This window comes from Perna viridis, chromosome 14 (assembly GCF_037379345.1).
Source record: "Perna viridis isolate PV_CMFRI_1.1 ecotype Kerala chromosome 14, ASM3737934v1, whole genome shotgun sequence".
NCBI classification, from domain to species: domain Eukaryota; kingdom Metazoa; phylum Mollusca; class Bivalvia; order Mytilida; family Mytilidae; genus Perna; species Perna viridis.
Window position 1 is genome coordinate 29,349,136 of NC_142458.1, and position 25,189 is coordinate 29,374,324.

At 32.4% G+C, this 25,189-nt stretch overlaps 1 protein-coding gene and 1 long non-coding RNA gene across 10 annotated transcripts in view; one reads left to right on the forward strand and one right to left on the reverse strand.

Moving 5' to 3' along the window:
• Window positions 1-1,554: 1,554 nt before the first annotated feature.
• Window positions 1,555-16,724, forward strand: LOC148598919 (uncharacterized). The gene is made up of 2 exons (XR_015918370.1): window positions 1,555-1,768; window positions 16,026-16,724. It is a non-coding gene; the product is annotated as an uncharacterized LOC148598919 (long non-coding RNA).
• Window positions 4,528-25,189, reverse strand: part of LOC148598920 (aquaporin AQPAe.a-like) — a 69,969-nt gene continuing 49,307 nt past the window's right edge. For 8 of the 9 annotated variants that reach the window (XM_088560375.1, XM_088560381.1, XM_088560376.1 and 5 more), the window contains exons 2-7: window positions 19,166-19,406; window positions 18,248-18,435; window positions 15,687-15,891; window positions 9,772-9,852; window positions 8,673-8,784; window positions 4,528-7,729 (exon numbers count right to left, since the gene is read on the reverse strand). In XM_088560375.1, the coding sequence (XP_088416501.1) occupies window positions 7,638-7,729; window positions 8,673-8,784; window positions 9,772-9,852; window positions 15,687-15,891; window positions 18,248-18,435; window positions 19,166-19,372 (885 nt within the window). In that variant the 5' untranslated portion in view covers window positions 19,373-19,406 and the 3' untranslated portion in view covers window positions 4,528-7,637. Of the gene's footprint in view, window positions 7,730-8,672; window positions 8,785-9,771; window positions 9,853-15,686; window positions 15,892-18,247; window positions 18,436-19,165; window positions 19,407-22,909; window positions 23,034-25,189 lie in introns of those variants that run through there. The other variant, XM_088560380.1, reaches the window with a different exon arrangement.

A 25,189-nucleotide genomic window follows, 5' to 3' on the forward strand; every position in this document is an offset into this window, starting at 1 on the left:
GCTTTAGCATCATTAAAAGAACCATTATATTTTATAAGCAATCCCAGGTAGTTATAGTGATTAACAATTTCTAGGGTAGTATCATTTAACTTAAAAACATAATCTATTTTGGATTTCCTCTCATCAAATACCATTACTTTAGTTTTACTAGTATTTACCGAAAGTTTCCACGTTTCACAGTACATTTCAAAGATATTCAACGCCTTCTGTAGATTTTCTTTAGATTCTGCCAAGATTACAGTATCATTTGCATATAATAAGACAAAAATTTCCAGATATGTTTGTAGTATGTCTTTGTCGTATCATTTGTAGAGGCTCACTATTTAAATCTTTGAAAAGATTTCTAAATCATTTAGGAATATAGAAAAGAGAAAGGGAGACAAATTCTCACCTTGTTGAACTCCTACTAAACAAGGGAAAGAATTAGATTTTTCATTTTTATATTGGACGCAGGATTTTATGTTATTATACATATTGTAGATAATTTTGAAACATTTTCCCTTAGTATTACTACTCTCGAGTTTCTGCCATAGTCCTGCCCTCCAGACAGTGTCGAACGCCTTTCTAAAGTCAATAAATGCACTGTATATTTTTTCCCAGAGGACAAATATAAGGATATCAGAGAATGAAGCACGAATATATTATCAGTTGTTGAATGTCCTTTCCTAAATCCCGCCTGATTTTTTGAGATCAAGTCAAATTCGCATGAGAAGTCGTTCAGTCTATCGTTCAAAATTGAAGTAAATAATTTACCTAAGGAACTTATAAGTATGATTGCCCTAAAGTTATCTGGGTTGAATCTGTCGCCTTTATTTTTATAAATTGGTTTTATAATTCCGATTAGCCAGTTTTCGGGTATAATTGAAGAGTCAAAGACCACATTAAAGAGTTTACAAAATAAAGGTATATACTCTGGTGGTATACTTTTTATGTATTCATTGATAACACCATCTGCCCCCGGTGCTTTATCATTTTTTAATTTGGAAACTGCCCTTTTTACCTCATCTTCAGTTACTGGCCCATTAATAATGTCATTAATACGAGGGTTATTTGTGACAAAGAGTTGAAGATCAACATCATCGATCTCATAATTATTAGGTTCATATTTACATTATCTGCATTAAGATTTTTAAAATATTCATAAAAAGTTTCTATAGGTATGTCGGGCTCGTCTTTAGACAATTTATTGAGTCTATTCAAAATGTTCCAATATTTCTTCGAGTCAGATTTGGAGTGTTTACGTAACTCTTGAATACATCTTTCTTGGTAATTTTTATAACTACAGGTCATTTGTTTTTTATACTCACGAGACGCACAGTTTAGTAAGTTTTTATTCTCGATTGATCTATATGAATTATATTCCTTTTTAAATTTATGAAAAGTATCGCGTTTTTTTCTTACAATCGGGGTCGAACCACGGTTTGCTATCCGTACTTTTACCCTTTCTTTCCCTCTTGTTAAAAGTACCCATGACCTCAGACGCTGTATTTGTTAAGGCATAAACAAGATCATTCGTAATAGTGTTTACCTGTTCACACGCGACATTATCTGTTACAATTAGGTCATCGAGTCTATTGTCAATTGCCCTAAGGTGTGCTGAAATCTCTTGCTGAAACTGATTTATTAACTGAGACATTTAACAAAGGATTTATCATTAGACTTATTATTATTATTTGGATTTATTTGCTCACCATGTTGAAATGAAAAAGAAAAATGAACTCTGTTATGGACATCAGAGAACATCGGATCATATTCCAAAACAGAGAAGGTATTTACATAATTAAACAAATCAGAGGATAACAATAAAAAGTCAATAAGACTTATATCTTTACACGTAGTTTTTCCAATTAGCTTGTCTAATCCAATTCTGCCATTGGCTATATATAGGGAACACCTTTTACACATGTCAATAATTTTTTTACCATAGTTGTTGGCTCTACCTGTATCTTGGGAGCTTCTATCCAACGGTATTTTATTATGAAGTAAATCCTGATAGGAGTACATTTTCTTTAGTGTGTCATCATCTAATTCGTTCAAAAAAACTAAATTGTCGAGCAAATCGACATCAGTTATGACATAATCAGGCATAGTGCCAGTGCGGCCATTAAAGTCGCCAAACAGGGAAACATAATTTGCGTTTTTTGATGACAATGATATAAGTTCTGATTCGATTTCATCAAACGCATTTTCAGATGCATATTTTGAGTTTTCTGGAGGAATATAAACCGAACCCATAAGAACCTTTTCTGGTAGACCTGTAAATTTTGAATGAATCTCAAACCACTGAACGAATTCGGATTCTGATTTTAAAAATGTAATGTACTCTGACAACGACTTTTTGTAAATGATTACTATACCCCCAGATTTTGTTTTTACCAATTTTCTATTTTTCATGACATAATCATAACCATCTGGAGCCATAAGAACATCATATTTGTCTAGTTTGGATTCTAATATACATACGATATGGTATAATTTAATCATATCACAAAAATCAATGTTTAATAATTTTGATTTAAGTCCACATACATTTATAAATGTTATTTTTAAATCATTTCTTGATAGCCGTTCATGTGTGTCCGAGCTGTTGACCTATGTCTGTCCAGGAATGTGGGGGTCACCATGGGGTTCGGGTATATAGCGCTGTTGGTTTACAATCAGTTGATCATACACATTTTTTGCATTTTGACCACGTCTTTGAAATTCTTTAAGTTTTGGGACAAGGGCTCTTTGTCTTTCACTTATCTCTTGAGGATACTGTTGGTAGACAGAGTGTTGTGGGTTAAGTTTCAGTTTTAAGGAAGCTTCGCGTAGAACTCGCTGATGATCGGAATAGTTTATGAATCGCGCAATGATACTACGGTTTACCATCATTACGTGGTTTCAGTCTGTGCACATTCTGAAACTGTATATCATTCGCATTTTCAATTTGTAGCTCTTTATCAATAAATGTTTTCACAATATGTTCAGTTTGTTCTCTGGATTCATCCTCTGCCTCATTCAACCCAGTGAATATCAAATTATATTTCATCGAGTGTGTTTGGAATTGTAGGAATTGTTCATGCATTTCATTTTTTTTCGACTTCTAGTTTCCTGTTTTGACCCTCTAAGTATCGCATTCTATCTTCAATTTCATGATGATGTCACTCTTCGTTCTGAATTGTTTTGGCCTGTTGTTCCTGAATGTTTTTAATGTCATTAATTTCTGTTTTCATTTGTGTAATATTTTCCTCTACGGTTATCAGTTTTTTATTAATTTCTTCTAGAATGTCGAGTTTTTGTAATTTCTGTTGAATAAAGTTGTTTGTACTGTTAAGACTTTCTAATTTACCATTCATAGTGTTCATATTGGTAATAATACTCTGAAGTGTCATATTCAGGTCGATAGGCTGGGAAGGCGACACTCTCTGGGATGCAGGAGGTATCTGTTTTGTATCAATTTGGCTAGGGGATGCATGGACTGGTGTGGTTTGAAGTGGGTACATTGGTTGAGATGAAGAGGGTTGGAGTTGGAAAAGTTGGCTAAGGTTGCGGCGGCGGAAACGTTTGTTGTATATATGAAACATCTTGTAATACATGTTGTGGGCTCAAAGTACCATATATCGATTCATTTGCTTGGGCTATTACTTGAGAAGTGTTCGTTTTATGTAAGTGTCTTGCTGTGGAGGCCATTTTCTCCGGTGGGGTCAAACCTGTTTGATCTGAACTATTATTCCTTTCTCCTCTCTTTGACTTATTTTTACGCATTATATATACACCAGAAATGTCACCGAGTCTTCCAAGATCACTTTAGAACAGAAATAGTCTCTTCAATGCAATGGAATCATAATAATTTCACATATATGACCGGATGTTGTTTACATTCCTGCCTGCCTATTCCGCCATTTTCTTTTGCATCTAGCTTGTTAGATTCTACAAGTAGTGACTGAATAGAGCAATTAAAGGTTTAATTTTATTTAGAGTTGTAGAGGCGGTACGTATATATCATATTTTTACTATAAAAACTCCTTGCATTTGCTGATTCTGTGTAGTGTGATAGGTGTTGAATAATTATTGTTTGCTTTTGAAACTTGAAAACAATAACTTAGTTGATAAAAACAGAAAAGCGTGTTGTCGGCTCAACTATACACAACATTCACAAATTGACAAATATTTGGTCTATATAAATTATACACCATTATCAACCGAAATTTTACCGGATTCTTCATTTGCAGATGATGCCGTAGCAGGACATGCTCCGGAGCATCTGATGTCAACCTTGTTTTTTGCAGAATTATTTCATACATTTAAAAGCGCTATTTTTTTCAGTGTTTACTTGTATCTGTATATTACTTTGTTGTCTACATTGTAAATGTGGACTGTCCTTGTTCTGTGGGTGTTTTTGAGTCTGATATACCTGTTCTATCCTTCAGATTTAATGTTCACTACTTCTTGCTGAAACATATTAACGAAACACAAAAAAAAAAAAAAACAACAAAAAAAAACAACAAAACAAAAACACAAAACAAAACAAAAAAAAACAAACCACAATTTTGAAATTTAATACAAATACACAAATAGGCTACATAATAAAAATGAAATATCAAATAAAATAGCAAAATGTTTATGGCACCATATTGCAAACAATAATTTGTTTATCTGAATATCAAATTCGTAGAATTTTTAAAGTATATTTTGGTACAGCTCTTAAATGTGCAAATGTGTAAAGTTCCAGTTTACAGCACATATCATCCCTAATTTTCATTATCATGCCCTATTCCAAATACGTATTTCAAAATAAGTATCTTTCCGTTCCCATCCCATGGACACCGATCATGACACATTCAAATTCAAATTCATAGCTGTAACCACTATAATATAAACTGGAGATGAAATGTTTCATGAACATAATAAATTTATTGTGTTAGTAGATATCAAACAGTTTTAGAGCAAATTTCCCATCCCCCTATACAAAACAAGGAGACGTTAAATGTATTCCCTTCAAGTACAGTGTATTTAAAATATGTCTTTTTTTAACCGAGCTCTTCACTTGTTTTCCTGTAAAAATATTATCGATATTAATTATGTTACTGGGAAAAAAATAAATTGAGAAACTAAATGTCATATTTACAGAATAAATAAGAAAAATATAAATGCAAAATGGTGAAGTTTCTACATAATGTACACAAAAATAACATATATCTTGGATTTCAGGACTAACAGATAATGATGTTTTGCTTTACTTAAGAGTAAATATCAATTCAGAGACACCTCTTTACCAAACTAAAACGGAGAAAGAGTTTATTTAACAATATAATAAGTCATTTGAAATTAATTGAAGGAAATGTTTTTTTTCAACAAAAGGGTAGTTCTGAAAACAATGGGTCTAATTTAAGGCTACTGTGCTATTGTATAAAAAGTTTAATCAGTAACATTTTTCCATCATCGTACAAACCGATGAATCAATTATCATAACAGACAAGTTCAGATACAACTGAAATAGTCAGGTGTTTACTATGCAGCTCATACTGAAGTGGTATATTATAGATATTGTAAATTATCCTCATTGTGGCTTACATGTGTAAACTAACACAAACGAGATGTTCATATAATCTGTTCAAAAATTGGAATTATTTCTTATAATTCGTTTCTGATGGATACCAAGCCAAATAAAAATAATTGTTTCGTAATCAAAACGTTGATTTGTTCGGAATATATTTAATCGCGGACCAATCGGCGTTAATGACGTCACAGTTCTAAACCAAAATATATTTCTAAAATGAATTAAGTTAGGATTCTGTGGAATACATCGCATCATGTTGATAAAATACCATATAGAAATACGTTTAATGTACTGTAAGAACCAAAATAAATATAGTTTTTTTTAATAGCAAATGTTTTTGCTTTTGTTCAAATCTATTCAAACGGGGAAAGTAAAAAGATAATAAGAAATACAAACAGAAAACGTAAGGTACATGGACGCATAGTGTAACGAAGATAGTAACGATGTATGGCAATGTATAACTCCTATAAATAAGTCAGTGTTCTTATGGTACACATAAATAGCAGTTCTAATATTGACGGCTAAATGAGGGGTAATAACAAAATTACCGAACTGATAAATCCATTGCAATAGTAAAGAAGAATATTCAAAAAGGAAAGTCCGTATGAAAATGGTAATTTCTTGTCAATACAAAGTTCTATCCAAATTAACTAACGAATCACCGTCTCGTTTTGCGCCTGATATGGAAAGAAATTTAAAGAAAACTACATATCACTTTGTCGCTTATTACAGAAGTTTGTCTATCTCATACATGAACATAAACAAATTAACCAAAAACATATGTTACTTTATATTCAGTGACATAAGACATGTACCATTTTCTTCTGGTTAAGGCCTGGAATTTTTTGATTGACTGGTTTAATTTCAGCAGCAGTCGAAGTTGACATTTTTATATGAACATTAACTGTTTCACCTGATCATTAGTGTTTCTTTTTCTGTCATTGGCTTAGTGAATTTAAATCTGTAAAAGATTGATTTTTTTGTTACAACCCCCCTCACTTATAGAATGGTTAATGCCTTATAAATGTGAATATTAATATTGAGGTACATATCAGGAAAATAATTAGTACATCAATTTGTTCATACATATATTTACTAATGAAAATAAAACAAATTTATGTAACGGATTTTCTTACATGTTCATTAGTTGACATACAAGGACTATGTTGTGTATAATTATATTAAGTAAGTGATACCCAATGTTTGTTAGTCAAACATTTCAAATACAACTGTAACTTCATAAACAATGTTTTCATCAAGCATGATATTTTACAGCCTGCCAAATTACCTAAAGCTTATACATATACACTGGTATAACAGTGGTACCTGACTAACATTCCCAAACCATGAATAGACGCTTAAACAGTTGAATATTTCTTAGCATTCCGACGGTGTGTCGTCTTAGTCTTTGAATCAATGTGCAGGGTATTAGAATGTTTCACTGTATTACCATATTTAAGAAGTAGTCTTTGTAACAGTCATGCAAATTATGTTAAATGTGATACACACCAAAAAGTCTAAACATTTTTATTTTTGTTATTCAGTTGCTTAATATGTCTATATGATGAAATGTATAATTATTTATACTTATTTGCCTGCTCCTAAGAGATACATGTTTGTAATCCACATTGAATATCCGACAATTTCTATTATATTTTAGTGTCATTTACAAAATTTTCTCTTTAATTTTGAATTTTACAGTGCATTCTAAATAATTTTTATCTCCTAAGAACATATATATGAAGGTTATATGAAAATCCACATGTAAATTTCTGTTTATCATAACATTTTTAATAAAATATCAAAAAAGTATGTAAGCTTTCCAACAATGAATCACATTTTGCATGATTTTTATCTGGAGTGCTACATAATAGAATAGGATGAAAAATACATGCAATGAATATGAAATATCTGATACATTAAGTAACAACATTGTAGTGAGTAGAGTGTCACAATGTCACTCATATATTATATTTTTTCGGACGTTGTCATAAAGCTTTTTAACAACATCTCAGTGGTCGTTTATTGTATCCCTCAGTTACTATTACCACGTGACCCTAACTATACGTATGTCACATGACTAGGCACATCTGTATTACAAATGGCTATTGGATGTCTGTAGCTTTTGTGCATTTCGCTGTCCAGTGAAGTAGTCTTTTGGAATTACAACCATTTCACTATCTTGTACTAAAATGATAATTCATACATGTTCAAAGAGTACAAGTCGAGTAATATAACTCTATATATGAAATATCGTAATTAAGACACATTATCCCACCCAACACAAAGGTGAGGAAGATATACTGGTAAGGATAATTTTTAGCAAATAGTACAACAATCAATCGGTTTTATAGCAAGTCATCGTTGATAGCATGTATTTTCAATTCAATACAAGTAGACTAGAGAGATTATAATGCGGAAACAGCAAGATAAACAAAGAAACCATTCGTGAATTAACTGTGGTTAACTAATGGCTTTATAGTATAGTTATTCATTTCATAAGAATCAGTCACGAGAGAGATTTATGGTACAACAAGATACGTTTATTGATGTTTCCGATTTCAAAATGCACAAATATAATAAACTTAGCGTTGTTTTTTAAGACATCGGTCTGAGCACAGAGGATTAATATCATAGTAATATTTCTGAGAACTACTATAGGTAGTATAAATGGATTCAAATATTAATTTTTATTTTGTCTGAATGAATTTAAATTAAATAAATCCTATACATTTGTAACAGAACCATATGAAAAAGAAATAAATAAGGAACATATTTTTCTCAGTTGATCTCTGTTCTACCTGAACATGTCTAATTGGGGTATCGTCTGAATATAGCTGAAATATTGCTGCTCGGACGTTAAACCCAAACAATCAATCAATCAAGCTAATTGAGGTAAATCTTTGTTTAAAATTAAATAGTTCCTCAATCAAAACTACTCGGTGATTTTCTCTATAACAAACATGCATTGATTGAACTTAATCAACGCGGATTCTACAAAAAGTGCATTATCACCCATGCTACATAGTAAATCTCGGAGTTTTTTTCATTGTAACTTAGGCACAGTACGTATATAAACTTAACAGAGAGATAAATAGACGCAAATATATCTAGATGTGATAATACTTACACAGGTCGTTCACTGCTGTTTCCATGGAAATACCGTTTCTGAATGGCGAGAAGAGGAATTTGTATAGTACAGATGCTACAACTCCTCCTAGAATTGGTGCCACCCAATAAACCTAAAGGAAAAAAGTATAATCTGAATTATAAACTTAAAACAGTTCTGACAATTGGCAGAAAAGTAGAGGTCATCTATTATATGTCTATCCGTTACTGTTCTTGTTTTAGAATGGTGTTTATCAAAACATAGAACAGTACACCTGTGGATCTAAAAGTTATTCTAAAACAACCTGTGTTAATTCTCCAGTAAAACAATTTCTTACTGTTCTCCCATGATCAGAAATATCTTTGAAAAGTTTTTCATATTAAAACTCTTTATAACTATACCCCAGGTCAAATCCCCTAAAACAATTATTACACTCGGTTTTCTTCACTATTGATGAAATAACAAGGGAGATAATAGAACTGAACCCAACGTCTACATGTCATATTCTATGCTTTCAATGGCTAGACAGATTATAAATCGTTTATCTTTACTTTCCTAGTTGAATATCAGATACTTCACTTTGAAGTTCTCACTTTTATGTATGTTCCCCTGTATTTAACTTTTTCCGACGCAGTCGGTATAGTTTCGCTTTTTACCCTTTGACCTCAAGGATGCTCTTCTATGGAAACGCAAGTCACCTGATCGCAATTTCGTTTCCCGATTTGCCAAATACTGATAACTTAGTGGCGTTAAAAAAAACTGTATTGAAAATTTGAAATTGCGTGCCAAGAGTTACTTTCTTGAAAGAAATATAGAAACTTAGAAGTGAAATATTTCTGCGTCGGTTATCTTTTTTTTAAAAATAGTACTTGTTTATCTTATTATCCGCTACTGTATGGAAGCCCAGAGGAGACTTAAAACAATAAATGCCATCCTTATCGCGATGTATTTACCGATATGTTATAGTTGAACGACCAGAATCGTATTTCGTATATATTGCCGTTATTCCGCATGACAAGATAACCTTACTTCACCAGAACGACGAAGGAGTCATCTCCTGTCTGATATTTATACAGACTGATACTAAAATATAAAACATATTGAATGCTTGTAAGCTTACCCAATGATCTTTGTAGCTGTTAGATGCTACAGCACTCCCGATAGATCTAGCTGGGTTCATACTTGACCCTGTATACGTAATCTGTAAAAAAAGAGCAATATAAATGTTCTGTGGTATTTCTGTGGTAGTACACAGTGGAATTGTATATTTTGGTCCCGATTTTTTGGGATATTTTGAATAAACTTTGCAGATCTGTTTAAACCTTATTGCTAAACAGCAAGTGATACATGTTCAAAGTTCAAGATGCAAATTTATGACATTATTCGAATGCAGTAGTTGTTTATGTTTTCTTTAAAGTGGTCGTATATGAATGAAAATCGATTATTGTATGTTGGTCTTGTGAATTTAAACCCGACTGACTGTAGTGTAATCTCACAGAATTTTACTAAAAAAACAAAAAAAAAAAAAAAAAAAAAACGTTATGTAAGTTTTTATTCATTTTCGAATGCTTTCTTCTTCTGACAGACGTGTTGTTTGCGTTTCAATACACTATGTTCTACAATACTGACAAGTCGTAGTTAGGAAGGCTTTAATTACAAAGCTTTGAATTATGTGTCATGATGTGTCACTTATTTTTTTAACTAAAGCATGTACAGCAAACTAATTTGTTATTATTTTATGTTGTAAGAGTGTTTGATCGCCTTAAAGTTACACACAGAAAAAGACATTTCCTCTCAGTTAGACACAACAACAAATTAGTAATTGAAAATGTTTTAGATTCCGAAAAGGTTTAACTCGATCAATGAGCACAATATATTCGCACTGTTTCATTTCTACTTCAATCAGTATTTCAGTTAAACCAAGAAGAAAATATTCAATGTATTACTTATAAGATCAGACCTGTTAACGCTACCACTGATTCTATTAATATCACTGCAACTAAGTTTCAATGTTAGAAGTGGGGATAATATGTAGAGTGTCTTTAATTAAAGACTTGTGCAAAACAGCACGTCTTCAGGTCGACTTTTCTCAATATCTTTTCATTCGCGTTTGAGTATCACTATTTATAAACGTTTTATCAACATTCGCCTACTGATCGCATGTGAAACACGGAATCATATCTATTTCGTCAATAACGCCATTAGCGATACTTTTACGTTCAACATGACTACTGATAGTGGCTTATGAATTTTTTAATTCTTAAAAAAAAATAGCAGTTACATATACGTGTCAGATTAAGGGTAAAGAAATGTGAAGAACTACAGCTTAACAATTCTGACTTTTGTGTACAGAATCACTGTTCACTTTTGAAGCGGAAAATTTGGCTCAAAAACTTGATTTGACAAATCATTTCCTTTTAAAACAAATTGGATATTTTCATTTTCCGGTTTATTTTTTTAATTGCAAGTTCATGTATTATTTGATATTTCCCTCCGCTTTATTACGTTCGGTAATTTTGTGTTTAACCTTGCACAATTATAAAATGGTTTGACTTGTGTATTTTATATCTTTTTAAGAAATATACAAAGTCTAATTGTTCTAATATCACAATGTTTTACTACGCAGGCTAGCTATACTGCAATAAGTCTGATTGAAGATTTCATTTGCGTAACAGTCAAATGTAATTCTATATAAACGTCAGGCACTGCCCATGGTAGAGGGGATTCAGAGTCCAAAACAAGCCAACGACTAAACGATCTGTATGGTACTATTGGCCTTTCTGTGTAGATATAATTTTTTAAATTAAACGACGATTATCTCCCACTTATACAACCAAAAAAAAAAAAGAAAAAAAAAAAAAAAAAAAAGAGAAAGAACGATAACTCTAGCCAATTTCAAACACAGTCTGTATAAATGTTATCTCATAAGTCCAACAACGGAATGACAAACTATTACTGGTTATTTGGTCTAAAACTGTTTCTGGATTATAAAAAAAAATAGACTTAGATGGGTTCTTGGCTTGAATGTATGACCTCCTGTCCGAATTTTTACAATGCTTCTGATTACAACGAGTTGAATCCTGATTAAGACATATTGATCTGCTAAATGGCCAATTTGAATATTGATCTGCTAAATGGCCAATTTGAATACGACGAAATCAAAAGTGATAAGTCAGACTTTGATAACATATTATAATATTTTGTTATTTTTTCTTATTTTTGTTGTTGTTGTGGTTGAGTTAAGTGTTTATTTGTTTGTTTGTTTTTTTTTGTGATCATGTTTAATTTCAATAGGTAGTATAACCCATTGATGAGTAGGAAATTCCATTATTAGCAATCAAATTGAGATGATAAAACCCGTTTGCAGGACAGTGCTTTATTTCGTCATGACCTTGCCGGACAACAATCTTAGTCATATATACGTTTTTGTCGTTGTTGTTTTGTTTATTTTGTTGTTGTTGTTGTTGTTATTGTTTGTTGTAAAGTGCAAACGTTTGTTTTGAATAAATACGACCTTTTGTCAGTTGATGGTGGTGTCATCATATTCAAGTCAGACCAAAGTTTTTAGGTTAAAGCAATGTGACGAAATGCTAAATATCTTAGTCTACATCAATATTTAAACTCTTATTTTTTATATGAACTGAATTTATCTATCGAAAACAAATACTTTCATGAACTCACAAAAGTACAATGGTACTTGCATGGCTGAAATAAAATGTTTTAGATAGTTACACTCCTTCAGTAGATCAGGTTACCCATTTAAGCGTTCATGTATCGCTTTTCCTCTTTTGCTCAGCGTTTACCGTGCGTTTGTACATCGTACAAACGCATTAAAGTCGCGTTCGTTTAAACGCATGACACACTCGTTCGTTTACACGCACGATACGAGCACTGCTTTTAGCTTTCGTTCAATAGCACGATAGAATATTTTGTTTACATTCAGGGCAGTAACTCTCGTGTAAACTAAAGACTAGGCTAGTGTAATAATTTTTTCTTTACATACAGTGACGCAGTCCTTTACCAGATATTAATTAATAGATCTTATTCAATAGATTGATGAATACAATACGGTTTTATTACAAACAAATTTGATTCATGTTCCAGTTATAAATAAATTAAAATTCAAAACAAATATACATATAACATTAAAATTTCTCTTCCTTATTCAATACGTTTATACATGTATACAATAATGCTAGTTTGTTTATGTCTATAGTACTTACTAGGAGGGGAAGGAAGAAAGCAAGACGTCCGGACAATCAAATTATTCATGTACTGAAAGCTAGCCTTACGTGAAAATATACACGAGGAAAATAAATAAAGGACCCAATTCGATAACATCCTGATGTATTCCTTATTAATGTATTTTATGAGCTAACACTGATATGAATAATACGGAAATATCTTTAGTCGAAAGACGTTAATGAAATACAAAAGAATATTTGAAATATATGTATTATAATTAAAACAAAGTTTTCCTCTCCGAAGTAGAACTCAGACTGAGCGTTCGTATATAGTGCGTTTCAAAGAGGGAACCAAGATTCTAGCGGAAATCAAAAGAATGTAATCCAGGGGCAAAGACCAGACATAGAAAACAATCAAACATAGTAAAGAACATATAGTAACTAAAATAACACACAAAGTCACAAAAGTAAATGAGCAACTCGGACTCCACTAAAAACTGGGAGTCCTCTGCTTTTCTAGAAACACCCACCGAGTTGCTCGTAAAAAGTCAAGTCCGGGGTAGACGGAAGGGGAAAGGACAAACGATTCGTACGTTTATCGTACGTTTGGTTCACCTGGAAGCCCGAAAACATTTTCGTTCCACAAGTTTTTTCTCAAATATTACCCCGGGTTACCAGTAACGTCTTCTGTGTATTGATTGGCTGAGCGAAAATGACGTTATTTTATTTACTTCTATACGGTCGAATATTCAAATTTAAAGAAAAATACGTTTGAATATATTTTTTTTTCAAATTACCTATATTATATTCCGATCTGAATGCTCAACTATTAAGTTAATTTAGAAAAATTTTTTTTTATATTTTATTTCATAAGCGGTCATATATAGTGCATATTCGTCGCAGGTGACCTGAGTCTATATTTTTAGCGATCCTAGGGTCGTTTATAATATTGACCAGGAAACCAGATTAGCGTTTAATAAGCGTTTATCGTGCCTTGCTGAGAGTTTAGCGTACAGGTGTTGTTCGTGTAGGGAACCTAAACATAAAGCCGAAGTGTATTCATGAGTGGGTCGTACCAATACTATGTATTAATTTAAACGTTCAGAGGTTTTATATTTAGAAACTTAATGAACTACATTGAACTTGTATCATGTATCATTTTTCTAATAATAACTTGAGAGAACCTCTAAATGATTATGCTATATTACTGACGTCACGTGTTTACTCATTTGTGGTAACGGAACATTTTTAGTCGTCTTCCCTCAAAGGCCTAATTCTATATATTAAAATAAAGTGAATATTGCCAACTACAAACCAATATCTTTATTAGTATTTCAAAATATCAAAACTCATCTGTAATTATTATGCTGCTTTAAGCTTTATGTCCGGTTTTGGTATCATAAAACGAGTTGAATCCGATTAATTGTCATTGAAACGATGTCAATGACATTGTCTTTTGTTGAAATCAAGGATATTGTTAAGAGCCATCGATCTTTCCAAGGTCTTTTTACACCATCATTGCCATTACAGATCAAGACATATATAAAACATTGATAATGAGAGGTTCCGACAAAAGCATTTTTGAATTAAAAATCATTAAATTACCAAAACAAAACAAACCAAACATAAGCAAAAAGGTACAACAACAATATTTGTTCTTTTTCAAAAGGAAACCACGAATCTATCTTATCCAATGCAGTATATGTACGATAAGGAAAAAATTCACGGTATGAATCATGTCATAACAGTTTTTCTTTATATCATACACTACGTAAATTCGAGAACGTATGTTTTGTTCAAATGACTTGCTTCAATCTTCGGACGATATATATTATACTTCATACAAAAATCTTGAATTCTGATTGGCTAATGGGTAACGAGTTATTTTAGTCTATTCCCTGCACATCCTTACTTGCCCCGCCCCCACTGAACAGTGATTTGTGGATCGATATATCACCCGAACGGCAGCAATATATCACACGATATATCACCCTCGACGTCACGATATATCACCTTCGCTAGGATATATCACCCTCGACGTCACGTAAAATACACCCTCCTCTAGGATATATCACCCTCGACGTCACGATATATCACACTCTTGTATTCAGTATAATATAATACATACTGCCTGCAGTTGAGGGTGTTACGCATCGTCTCACAATCTGTAAATATATCACCCTCGACTTCGTCTCGGGTAATATATTTACCTCGTGTAATACTACTGCGTAACACCCTCTACTACTGGCAGTATGTATATAATATAACATTCATCTGCAAATAATATATAACTTTCAAGCTGTGTCTGACATGTGACCATATATTTTTTTTTAGAGCGCAAGCCCTTGACGTGCAACCTGTACTTTTCCACGACTGACAAATCGTCGGGTGTTCGTTACTTACCTTTGATGTACACCATAGAAAGATTTGGTAGTGTTGTTTTCCAGCCATAAGCTAAAAATGACATTACTGTGGACGCCGGTTACATTAAACTTTTAATACCAAAATATTATTTAGGGAACGACTGTTATATTTTTTTCTGACTGTGAAGAAATAACCTCAGTCACGTGGTGCGCGCTATATATATCCTGTTATTTCAAATAGACCGAAAAAATATAATTGCCATTCCTTATATTTTATTTAAGTACCAAAATTCAACGAGTGAATTATTAGAAAAAGTTTGATGACGTCACAGTCATTACAAAATTGGTCTAGGAGATGATAACCGAAATTTTTGATCCAATCAGAAACTGTGTTACCTCTGAAATTAAATTATTTTGTGATAACAAATATACACTTTATAGGAAAACAAATCCCTATACATAGTACATTACACAAAATATGTACCTACCCCAGCAAGATGCAACAGCGCTATCGTCAAACCAATTGCTACTGATGCCATGCCACCATCTACTCTGTTAGAATCTGTCGTAGCGACTATTACGAAAATAAGGACAAATGTCAGAATGACCTCTACGCCAAAACCTTGACCTACATTAAGTTTATTACTTATTGCGGTTACAGCCAGGTTATGATGGTATGTTGATGGAGTGACTCTGGAAAATAAAATTTAAAAAAAAGTCACGTGAAGACTTTTGCGGTCTGATCATATATTTGTACACGTATCCCAGAAGTACCATTTGTATACTGAATTACATCATAGCTTCATTATCTGCATTATTATTTTTAGATTACTACCTGATCATACTCACTTGTAATATGGCAGTTGCTGCTGGTGGAGCAGGACAAGCTTACCCTACTGGGGCACCTGATGTCACTCCCAGTTTTTTTGTGGGAGTTCTTATTGCTAGTGCATTAGTTTTTGTGTGACCTCTCGTTTTCTTTATTTTCGGTTTTTATGTGTAATCTATTATTCGGTTCACTATATTGTGTATGATGATCGTCTCTGTTTCATGTGTGTTTGGATTTAACGTGTTTGAATCATCCCGCTGCTGACGCTTCGGTATTCCTTCGGTATTCCTTTGGTATTCCTCTACCGATATTCATTACAATTATACAAGAAGTAAAATGTACTCATGATTGTTTTAATTTTCAATACTCGTATCATTTACACGTGAAGTTGTTCGGATACGACAGAATTTATTCATAGAAATGCGAAGTTTAAAATAAATTCTTATCTAGATTTTGGACAGGTTAAAAACAAAAATGTTTCGGTTCACTGTTAGCTTAAAGTTTTACGACTTGCCAAAGTTGATATCTATCAAATCAAAGTAAATGTTGAGCATTTTTTTTTCTTCAAGTATAAAAATATACAGTATATGTAGTAAAGTCCTTTATTTTACTTCATATATTTTTTTAATTTTATAAGATATATAATTCTATTTTTTCTTCATTATTTATCTCATTAATTTCATATAGAAACCATACAGACAATTGACAATATGAGCATATACAAATGTATAAATGACTTATATTATATATATTGCCATGTATTTAGATGCTCTGTTATATTATACTTTGTTCTATGGAGAGGACTTGAACATGCTTAGCCTGCTGCCTAATCCTACTCATTACTAAATAAAAGAACAGCGTTCCAATGTCCCCCGCGAAAAAAAAGTGCGGAAAACTTTAAATTCACAGAAAGTCAAAGGGCCATATTTTCCTTAAAAATCAATTAACCGTAACCAAAGTCAACTTAAACTGTAACTTCTCATAGTAAGACTACATACAAAATATAAAATCAATTGGTAAAAGCATTACAAAAAAAATTGCGGAAAACTGCAAATTCACTGAAATTTTTCTAAGTCCAAGGGCCATAACTTCCGTAAAAATCATTCAACCGTAACTAAAGTTGAACTTAATCTGTAACTTCTCATTGTAAGGCTACAAACAAAATTTATAATCAAGTGGTGAAAGCATTACAAAACTAGAGGCTCAAGAACCATGAAAAATGTTCCATTCTTAGTATAGACAGCCATATCTATTCACGGATTAAAAATCACAACAGTCATTTTGAGCACAATACACTACAGAACTATTACGCTTATTTTCATTAAATGATCTTAAATGGTTTAAGAGAAGAAGATTTTCAAAGTTGTACATGCGAAAAATGCACAAAAAAAAACTTTCCGGGGCCGTAACTCCTACATCAGTTGACAAATTGTTTTGAAAATTTCGGCATAGGTCCATCTCTTGATGCTGAACAATATAACCGCTGCCAGAAATTTGCTAAAGGCAACGGTTCTTGAGTAATTTGCAAAAAACTGCCTTCTGACCTCTATGTTCTATTTTTAGTAATAACGGCTATGTTTTTTCATGGATCAAAAATCCCAACGGTCATTTTGTGCGAAACACATTAGGAAACAATCATTTCAAGTTTAAAACTTGTCAGTATAGTAGTTTCAGAGAAGATTTTTGAAAATTTGTCCACGACGACGACGACAGACGTCAAATGATGGCATAAGCTCACTTGGCCTTTGGTCAGGTGACCTAATAAAGTGCAGAAAACTGTAAATTCACTGAAAGTTTCTAAGACAAGGGCCATATAAATCATTCAACCGTCACCAAAGTCGAACTTAATCTGTAACTCTTCATAATAAGGTCACATACACAAAACAAAGTTATTTGGTTAAAGCATATCCAAAAATAAGTGAGGAAAACGCGTACGGCCGGACGCGTCGCGGGGTACAATAACATATGTTTTAGGAGGTACACCTAATGTAAATGGACAAAATTCTACATATCATTGGAACGTTTGTACTCAAGATGTTTATACCAATCTCATGTTCAAATTTACTTGGATTAATTTCATTCTGTTTCAAATGAAAACTTGATAGACTTTGGTGAAATTGAATATGATACAAACATATCACTGATTTCAAGAGTTATTTCCCTTACCATAGGTCTACCTACTTTAATCAATTAAGTTCTATCGTAGCTTCTGTAACTCACCCTTTTAAAATCAATCCTCCGAGAATAGCTCCAACGGTTTGTGATATAGTATAAATCACTGCACGGACAGGAGTAACGATCCCTATAGCAGCCAAAGCAAAGGACACTGCTGGATTAAAATGACCTCCGGAAATATGACCGAACATCTGAACCAACGCCATAATGGCTATCCCAAAAGCAAAGGCAATCTGAAATTCAAAAAAAAATGGAATATAATTGTAAAATTGTAATAAGTAATGTATGCGAAAACCAAATCAAAGTCTTTACAAATCTTTAATAAAATAACCAACAACGATTTGTACGAAAGTCATAAAAATGACAGAGTAGTATCAAAAGAAATCGCAAAAAGAAACTACGTTAAGAAAACCACCCACTTAGCAAGTTCCAAAATATTAGAGGTCTAAGTCTTAACGAATTTTACCTATAACCATAGAAACACTTCAGTCCTACAGGAAGTGACTAATATCATGAACAATTTAATTTTTTTTTCGTAACATAATTTAAGCGTGAGGAGGAAAACAGACACAAACACACACACATCAAAGCACATGAACAAAACAAAGTAACACGTACAAAGAAATAAAAGTTAATGAGCAAATCGGACTTCAATAAAAACTTGGAGCATGGACCTGGTGCATTAGTAGGGTAAGCGTCCTCTACTTTTTTTGTTTTTTTTTTAAATACCCACCGAGGAGCCCATGAAATGTAACGTGAGGGGTTGACAAAAAAGGAGAGAAAAAAGTATGACAACGCATTACTGAGTTTAACATGTAATGTGTAAATGTAAAGACGGCGATTCAGAAAATAAAAAAAAGTTGACAATGGTTGAGATAATGCAATTAAAGCTTAAATTGGGATAAAAGCGTTTCACCTAATTTTGCCTTAGATTATGAAAGAATTAGCTCGGTTACAGCTTACCTTGATAGGTGACTGAGTATCGCCTATAGGTATGGCAGATGCCGAACCAAGAAACACAAACAACAAAGTCCCAACAAATTCAGCAAGTGCGGCTCTCCAGAACGGCCAAGTCTTAAGTTCCCCAAACTGTAGAATTCGAACTTCTTTTGGCTTCCCGAATCGAATCTCCTGGATCTTGTTAGCAATGTACATAAAATAGGCCTCCATCCCCGATGACACGTTCGAAACGTTGGTTTTTATCCTGCAACCAATCACCATGATGGAATAGTTATAATATCATAACAAAAATCCTTATTATTTACAAGAACCTGGGTCTGTATCAGTAACAAGTTCGTTTGTTTTTCGATGGAAATCTGTGACCCGTGTGCGTATTCCAAGAAGATAAAATGATAAATACAAGACGTTACGTGTACATACTGTGACCAATGCAAGGAGACAGTTCACGTCTAACTGACATGTATTTGAAGATCAAAATCACTTCAAATTAATTATTACATAATTTAAGTTAAACATTGATCAATTCCGCATACATTTATAATGTATTCCTTAAATCTCAGGAACTAGGATTCAAATCAGACGTAACGATAAAAAGAATTTAAGTAACTGTACAGTTCCTTTGGTCGGAAATACGAAATAGTCCTCAAAGCCGTGGTTTTAAATACCGAAGAGAATCATATCATATTATTCTTTAACGAATACCACAATTTATTCATTTATTCACCTAGTGTTTTAACTATTTACTTCAACGGAAACACAGATAGTCAAACTGAACAAGTTATAACCGCATTCAAACCCACACTTTTAAGTATGTCAAATTCTTGGTCAAATCGGTCACAGTAATGAATTGTAAGGAGATTCTATCTATAACTATGTCCAGAAGTTAGATAGTTCCATTTAGTTAACAGCACAACTAGTCGTACACGAAGAGTTTGAAGAACCATTTTTTAAGGTTAAACATATTTAGAATGCTTAAATAGTCCACAGAGTTGAAAGGTTAAAACGACATGCTTAAAATTAAATGCGTGTAACTAATTTAAAGTTTCATTCTCAATACAATAAATACATGCAACAATCCGTACCGATATAGCTAATTTTCTACTATTACTATGGCATGTGGAATTTTACTTTGAACTATTTGGGATTAGCAAAGGACAAAAGGTCAATTGGCCTATTTCTCCTCTTTATGAATTGATCCATTAGTTTCTGTCATACGCATATCATATTAATATTTTCAATGGTCACCGATAATTCATTTAACGTTAAAGTTTATTGAAATAAGTTTCAAGGTGGGATTAAATCATGAATCTAAGCAATCAAGCATTTCCATTCGTTATCTTACGTATTGGTTTATAACCGTCAAACGTGAGTCCTTTTCAATAAAACAAAGATTCTTCATACTATTAGTTCCAATGTAATGACGAACTATTTTGTTCTTTTTCACAAATCTTGCACTTCCGTTGTTTATTTGTAGCAGTTCCGTTTCCATCAATCATTGTAATATCATGTGATCACACTTAAACTTGTCAGTTTGTTGATTTGGTTGTGACATTTTAAAATTAATAATTTGCCTGGATTACTGATATTTTTATACAATTCTTTGACCTTTCCAATATCTCAGGAAACAGCCCATCCATTAAATGTTAAAAAAAAAACAGCTTTACGAATCAAAACGCAAGTTTTTAAGTTTATCACATCGACTAATTTGTAGAAATTCACCTTCTTTCGAATAAATATTTTTTCTCCTCTCTACCTTTGCCAATGAAACTTAACCTCGAACCGTACATCCAAACACATTTAAAGTTTGCTCCATATGTTCAGTGCATGTTCTTTTATTTCACATCTTGTGTATATAATCCAGCGTCAAGGTAACGATATATTACAACAAAATCATTAGAACATTCACTCTTTTACATCAAAGCTTAAGTCATATTTCCCGGTAAATCTATAAGGACCACTAACTGTACTGACATCAATACGTTCCATTTTACACTCTACTTAGTGCTACATTCAAACAACACATTAAGATATGAAGCTTTATGAGCAACGTCTTCTATACAATAATTTTCCTTGAAATAAACACTTAACCGTTTGACAACAAATTGAAGCCTCTTAATGCTTTTAGGATTCGATTCGTTTATTTACTCTGCTATGTTTCATTAAAGTCGACCTATTTCATTTTCCTTGATTGCTTAGACAACATGAAAATCAGAAAATCAGAGTCATTGATTTTTTTTTATTCAGTAAGACCCTCATTGACACAGGAAGATACGGAGGTATCAACAAGTGGATTAAAATTCGAGAAATCTCGGCTTTTATCAAGATTTCTAACAATTTGAGATTTATATGAAAAGTAATTTGAAATAAATATGTAAAAAATGCAGTATGTCAAATATCATAGTTATCAGACGTCACATGACCATTGTCAGTAATATACAATAACTACAGATACGGAATACGTATAGGCAGCGTTCTGATATACCATACTTCAAATACAGAGGACGGGTTAGCAGTGTCTGGACACATCAGAAGAAAGCTGCAATGCTTTAGATGAATATGATCATACGAACGTTTTAGAAATTAAAAATCAAATTATTGTCATGGTTTTTTATAACAGCAAATAAAAATATCAACAATTACTCTTTCAACAAGTTATAGAAATTCCAAAGAACATTAATTGTGCCTCTATCCTAGCCGATTAGTTTCTTTATTCATATGAGTCGGAGTTATAATATATAGAGAAAGACAAGAAGGCTTTGAAAAAGTGACAGTAGTCACCTCAGTATAAAAGTAAAAGTCTAAATTTCAAATTATAATTGTCACTTTTTTGTGCATTAATATACCAGCTTTCCCGGGTATAGTATGGAACGCCTAAACTGTCTAATGAGACACACATTTGTTTATGTGTTGTCAATTTTATATTACTTGCTGTGGTTTCATAATTACATATGGTCATTTTGTATTTATGTTATGTAGGAACATCTTTACATTATTTCGTTCTGTCTTTATGTTCTGTCGTTTTATTATTACGTTATGTTAACATATATTTACGTTATGTGGATTTATCTTTACGTGCAGTGGTTTTCTTATAACGTGAGGTCGTTTCGTCTTTACGTTATGTCGATCTCTAAATACTTCATGTGCATTTTCTTTTCTTTACGTGCAGTGATTTCTTCTTTACGTGATGTGGACAAAAATTTCATCATGACGTGTTACCCCGGAACTTTTCGATCCGGTGTAAACTTCAAGTCAGTCCGTAAAAGGCAAAATAGACGTCAAAACGCCGATTAGAAAAATGCTGAACGAAATACACTTGGGTAGTCTATCCAGTCACACTAGAGTGTTTATTCTATAGTAAAAAATAGCTTATTTGTTTTTTACGTTCAATATAATCACAAATGATACACCTGGGACTCTGTTGATGACTTGTGGCGATTTTCGTAGTCAGAATATATTTTATTGCGTGACTCAATTTAATTTTCTACATTAATAAACCACCAAAACTAATTTTCAAGAAAGAATTTTCAAAAAATGTTAGAAATATTACCCCTACCCCTAGAAAACTGGTCCCAGTATCAAACATAATTTTCACTCACAGCATACCGACACTGTGAAACTCATATTTTAGGCATTCACAATATTAAGATAATGATTTACTCAACATATCTGATCAATTCAAAACAATACGTTTTTGTTTTTTTGGCTACTTTTTATACCTCGTTGAGGCAAAAATCATTTTTAGCTCACCTGTCCCAAGACCGTGTGAACTAGTGCCATCACTTGGCGTCCGTCGCCGTCCGCCGTCGTTAACAATTATACAAAACTCTTCTCCTCTGAAACCAATTAACCAATTAAAACCAAACTTGATATGAAAGTTTCTTGTGGTATCTTCCATAGAACTGAAATGGAGATTTTTGTTTCGTCGAAAAACATGGCCACCGTTACTTATAATAGTACATAGGGGTCAGGCAATAGTTTTTTTGCATATATCTCCAAAAACCGTTAGGTTTTGCCAAATTCTTTTTATTGCTGAAATGATCCTTATTATAAGGCTTACTAAAGCCTCCAGGGAGAAAAAGTTGTCAGACGTTTCCTTGTTAGAGTTATTGCACTTGAAATGTGAAAAATGATTAGCCAATATCTTGAAAACTATGAAAGATAGAATAAAACTTTAAAATGTTGAAATGATCCTTATGACACGACCTACAAATGTTTATGAGGATCAAACTTGTTGGATGACTCCTTGTTAATTTTTTTGCCCTTGAAAGACAAAAAAATATGTTTTTAGCAGTTTTCAGTCAATATTTTGAAAACTATAATAGATAGAATGAAACCTTCAATTGATAAAAGGATCCTTCTGATAAGTCCTACCAAAGTGTTCATTGAGTCAAAATTGTTGGACAGATCCTTAAAGTTAGAGTTGTTGTCCTTGAAAAAAAATAACTAGGTGAGCTACTTAGGGTCCTTGGAGCATCTTGTTTACGTTTTTTATACTTCTAACTTCTTTTTTTCTGCAAAACGAAGTAAATTCACATATGTATGTATCAATATGCTGCCAAATGTCTCAGCTTTACAATGATACTAAGAAAGTTGCGATAACATATGGGTTTTGTATCAAAATGAATACAATGTCTCATAGAAATCGCTTAAATTGACGTAGGTTTCAATGTCAAAACCCCTAGAGTATTTATTCTTCAGTAAAAAATGGCTTACTAGTATTTGTTATTTATGTTTTGGATATTCACAACTGATACTTCTTGGATTCTGTTGGTGACTTGTGGCGATTTTCCTAGTCAGAATTTACAAAACCAAAACAAAACAAAATAATAATAAAAATAAAAAAATGCAAAAATGGGAATTTCAATATTCCCGTAAAAAGTCAGATAACTTCGACTCTACAAGATATTACTCGACTAAAGCGTCTCAAATTTTGAATAATTCGATAGAAATTAAATTTCTCGAATTAATAAACCACCATTAACTGATTTTCAAGAAAGATTTTTTTTTTAAATGTTTTAAAATTTAACCCCTTCCCCGAAAAAACTGGTCTCAGTATCAAGCATAATTCTCATTCACAGCATACCGACATTGTGAAACTCATATTTTAGGCATTCATAATTTAAAAGATAATTATTTGCCCAAAATATCTGAACAATTCAGGCGTATGATTTTTTATAGGGTTACAATTACTATAAAATCGTAAAAAGTAGAATTTACAGAATTTCAGAATTTCTTCTATATCACCCGTTATCTTTTTTCAGAATACGGTAGTTTAAACAAGCTTTTGTGTGATACAGTAGATTTGTATAGTGTCTAAGCTTTCAAATCGGCCAGGTAATTAATATTTGAACTTTTCCAAGTAAAGTTGGTGCAAAAATTACCACCCCTACCCATGAAAAGAAAACCTCAACATGAACCAAAATGTTAATTTTTAACATATAAACGGCGTACACTGGGCATGTTGCGGGCGATTGCTTTCATTAGCGATGCATCCAACATATTTGCTAATTTCAAGAGCGTAGGCGACAATAATGTGGTTTTTTTTTCATAAAAAGGGAAAATTCATAAAGAAATTCAAACGCCTGAATTGATCAGATATGTTGATTAAATCATTATTTTAATTATGAATGCCTAAAATATGAGTTTCACAGTGTCGGTATGCTGTGAATGAAAATATGTTTGATACTGAGACCAATTTTCTAGGGGTAGGGGTAATATTTCTAACATTTTTTTTTTAAATTCTTTCTTGAAAATTAGTTTTGGTGGTTTATTAATGTAGAAAATAAATTAGTCACGCAATAACTTGTAAGAGTCGAATTTATGCAAAATTTCGCGGGGTTCGAAATTCCCATGTTTTTGGAATTCAAAAAATATATTCTGACTACGAAAATCGCCACAAGTCATCAACAGAGTCCCAGGTGTATCAATTGTGATAATATTGAACGTAAATAACAAATAAGCTATTTTTACTATAGAATAAACACTCTAGGGTGATTGGATAGACTACTCAAGTATATTTCGTTCAGC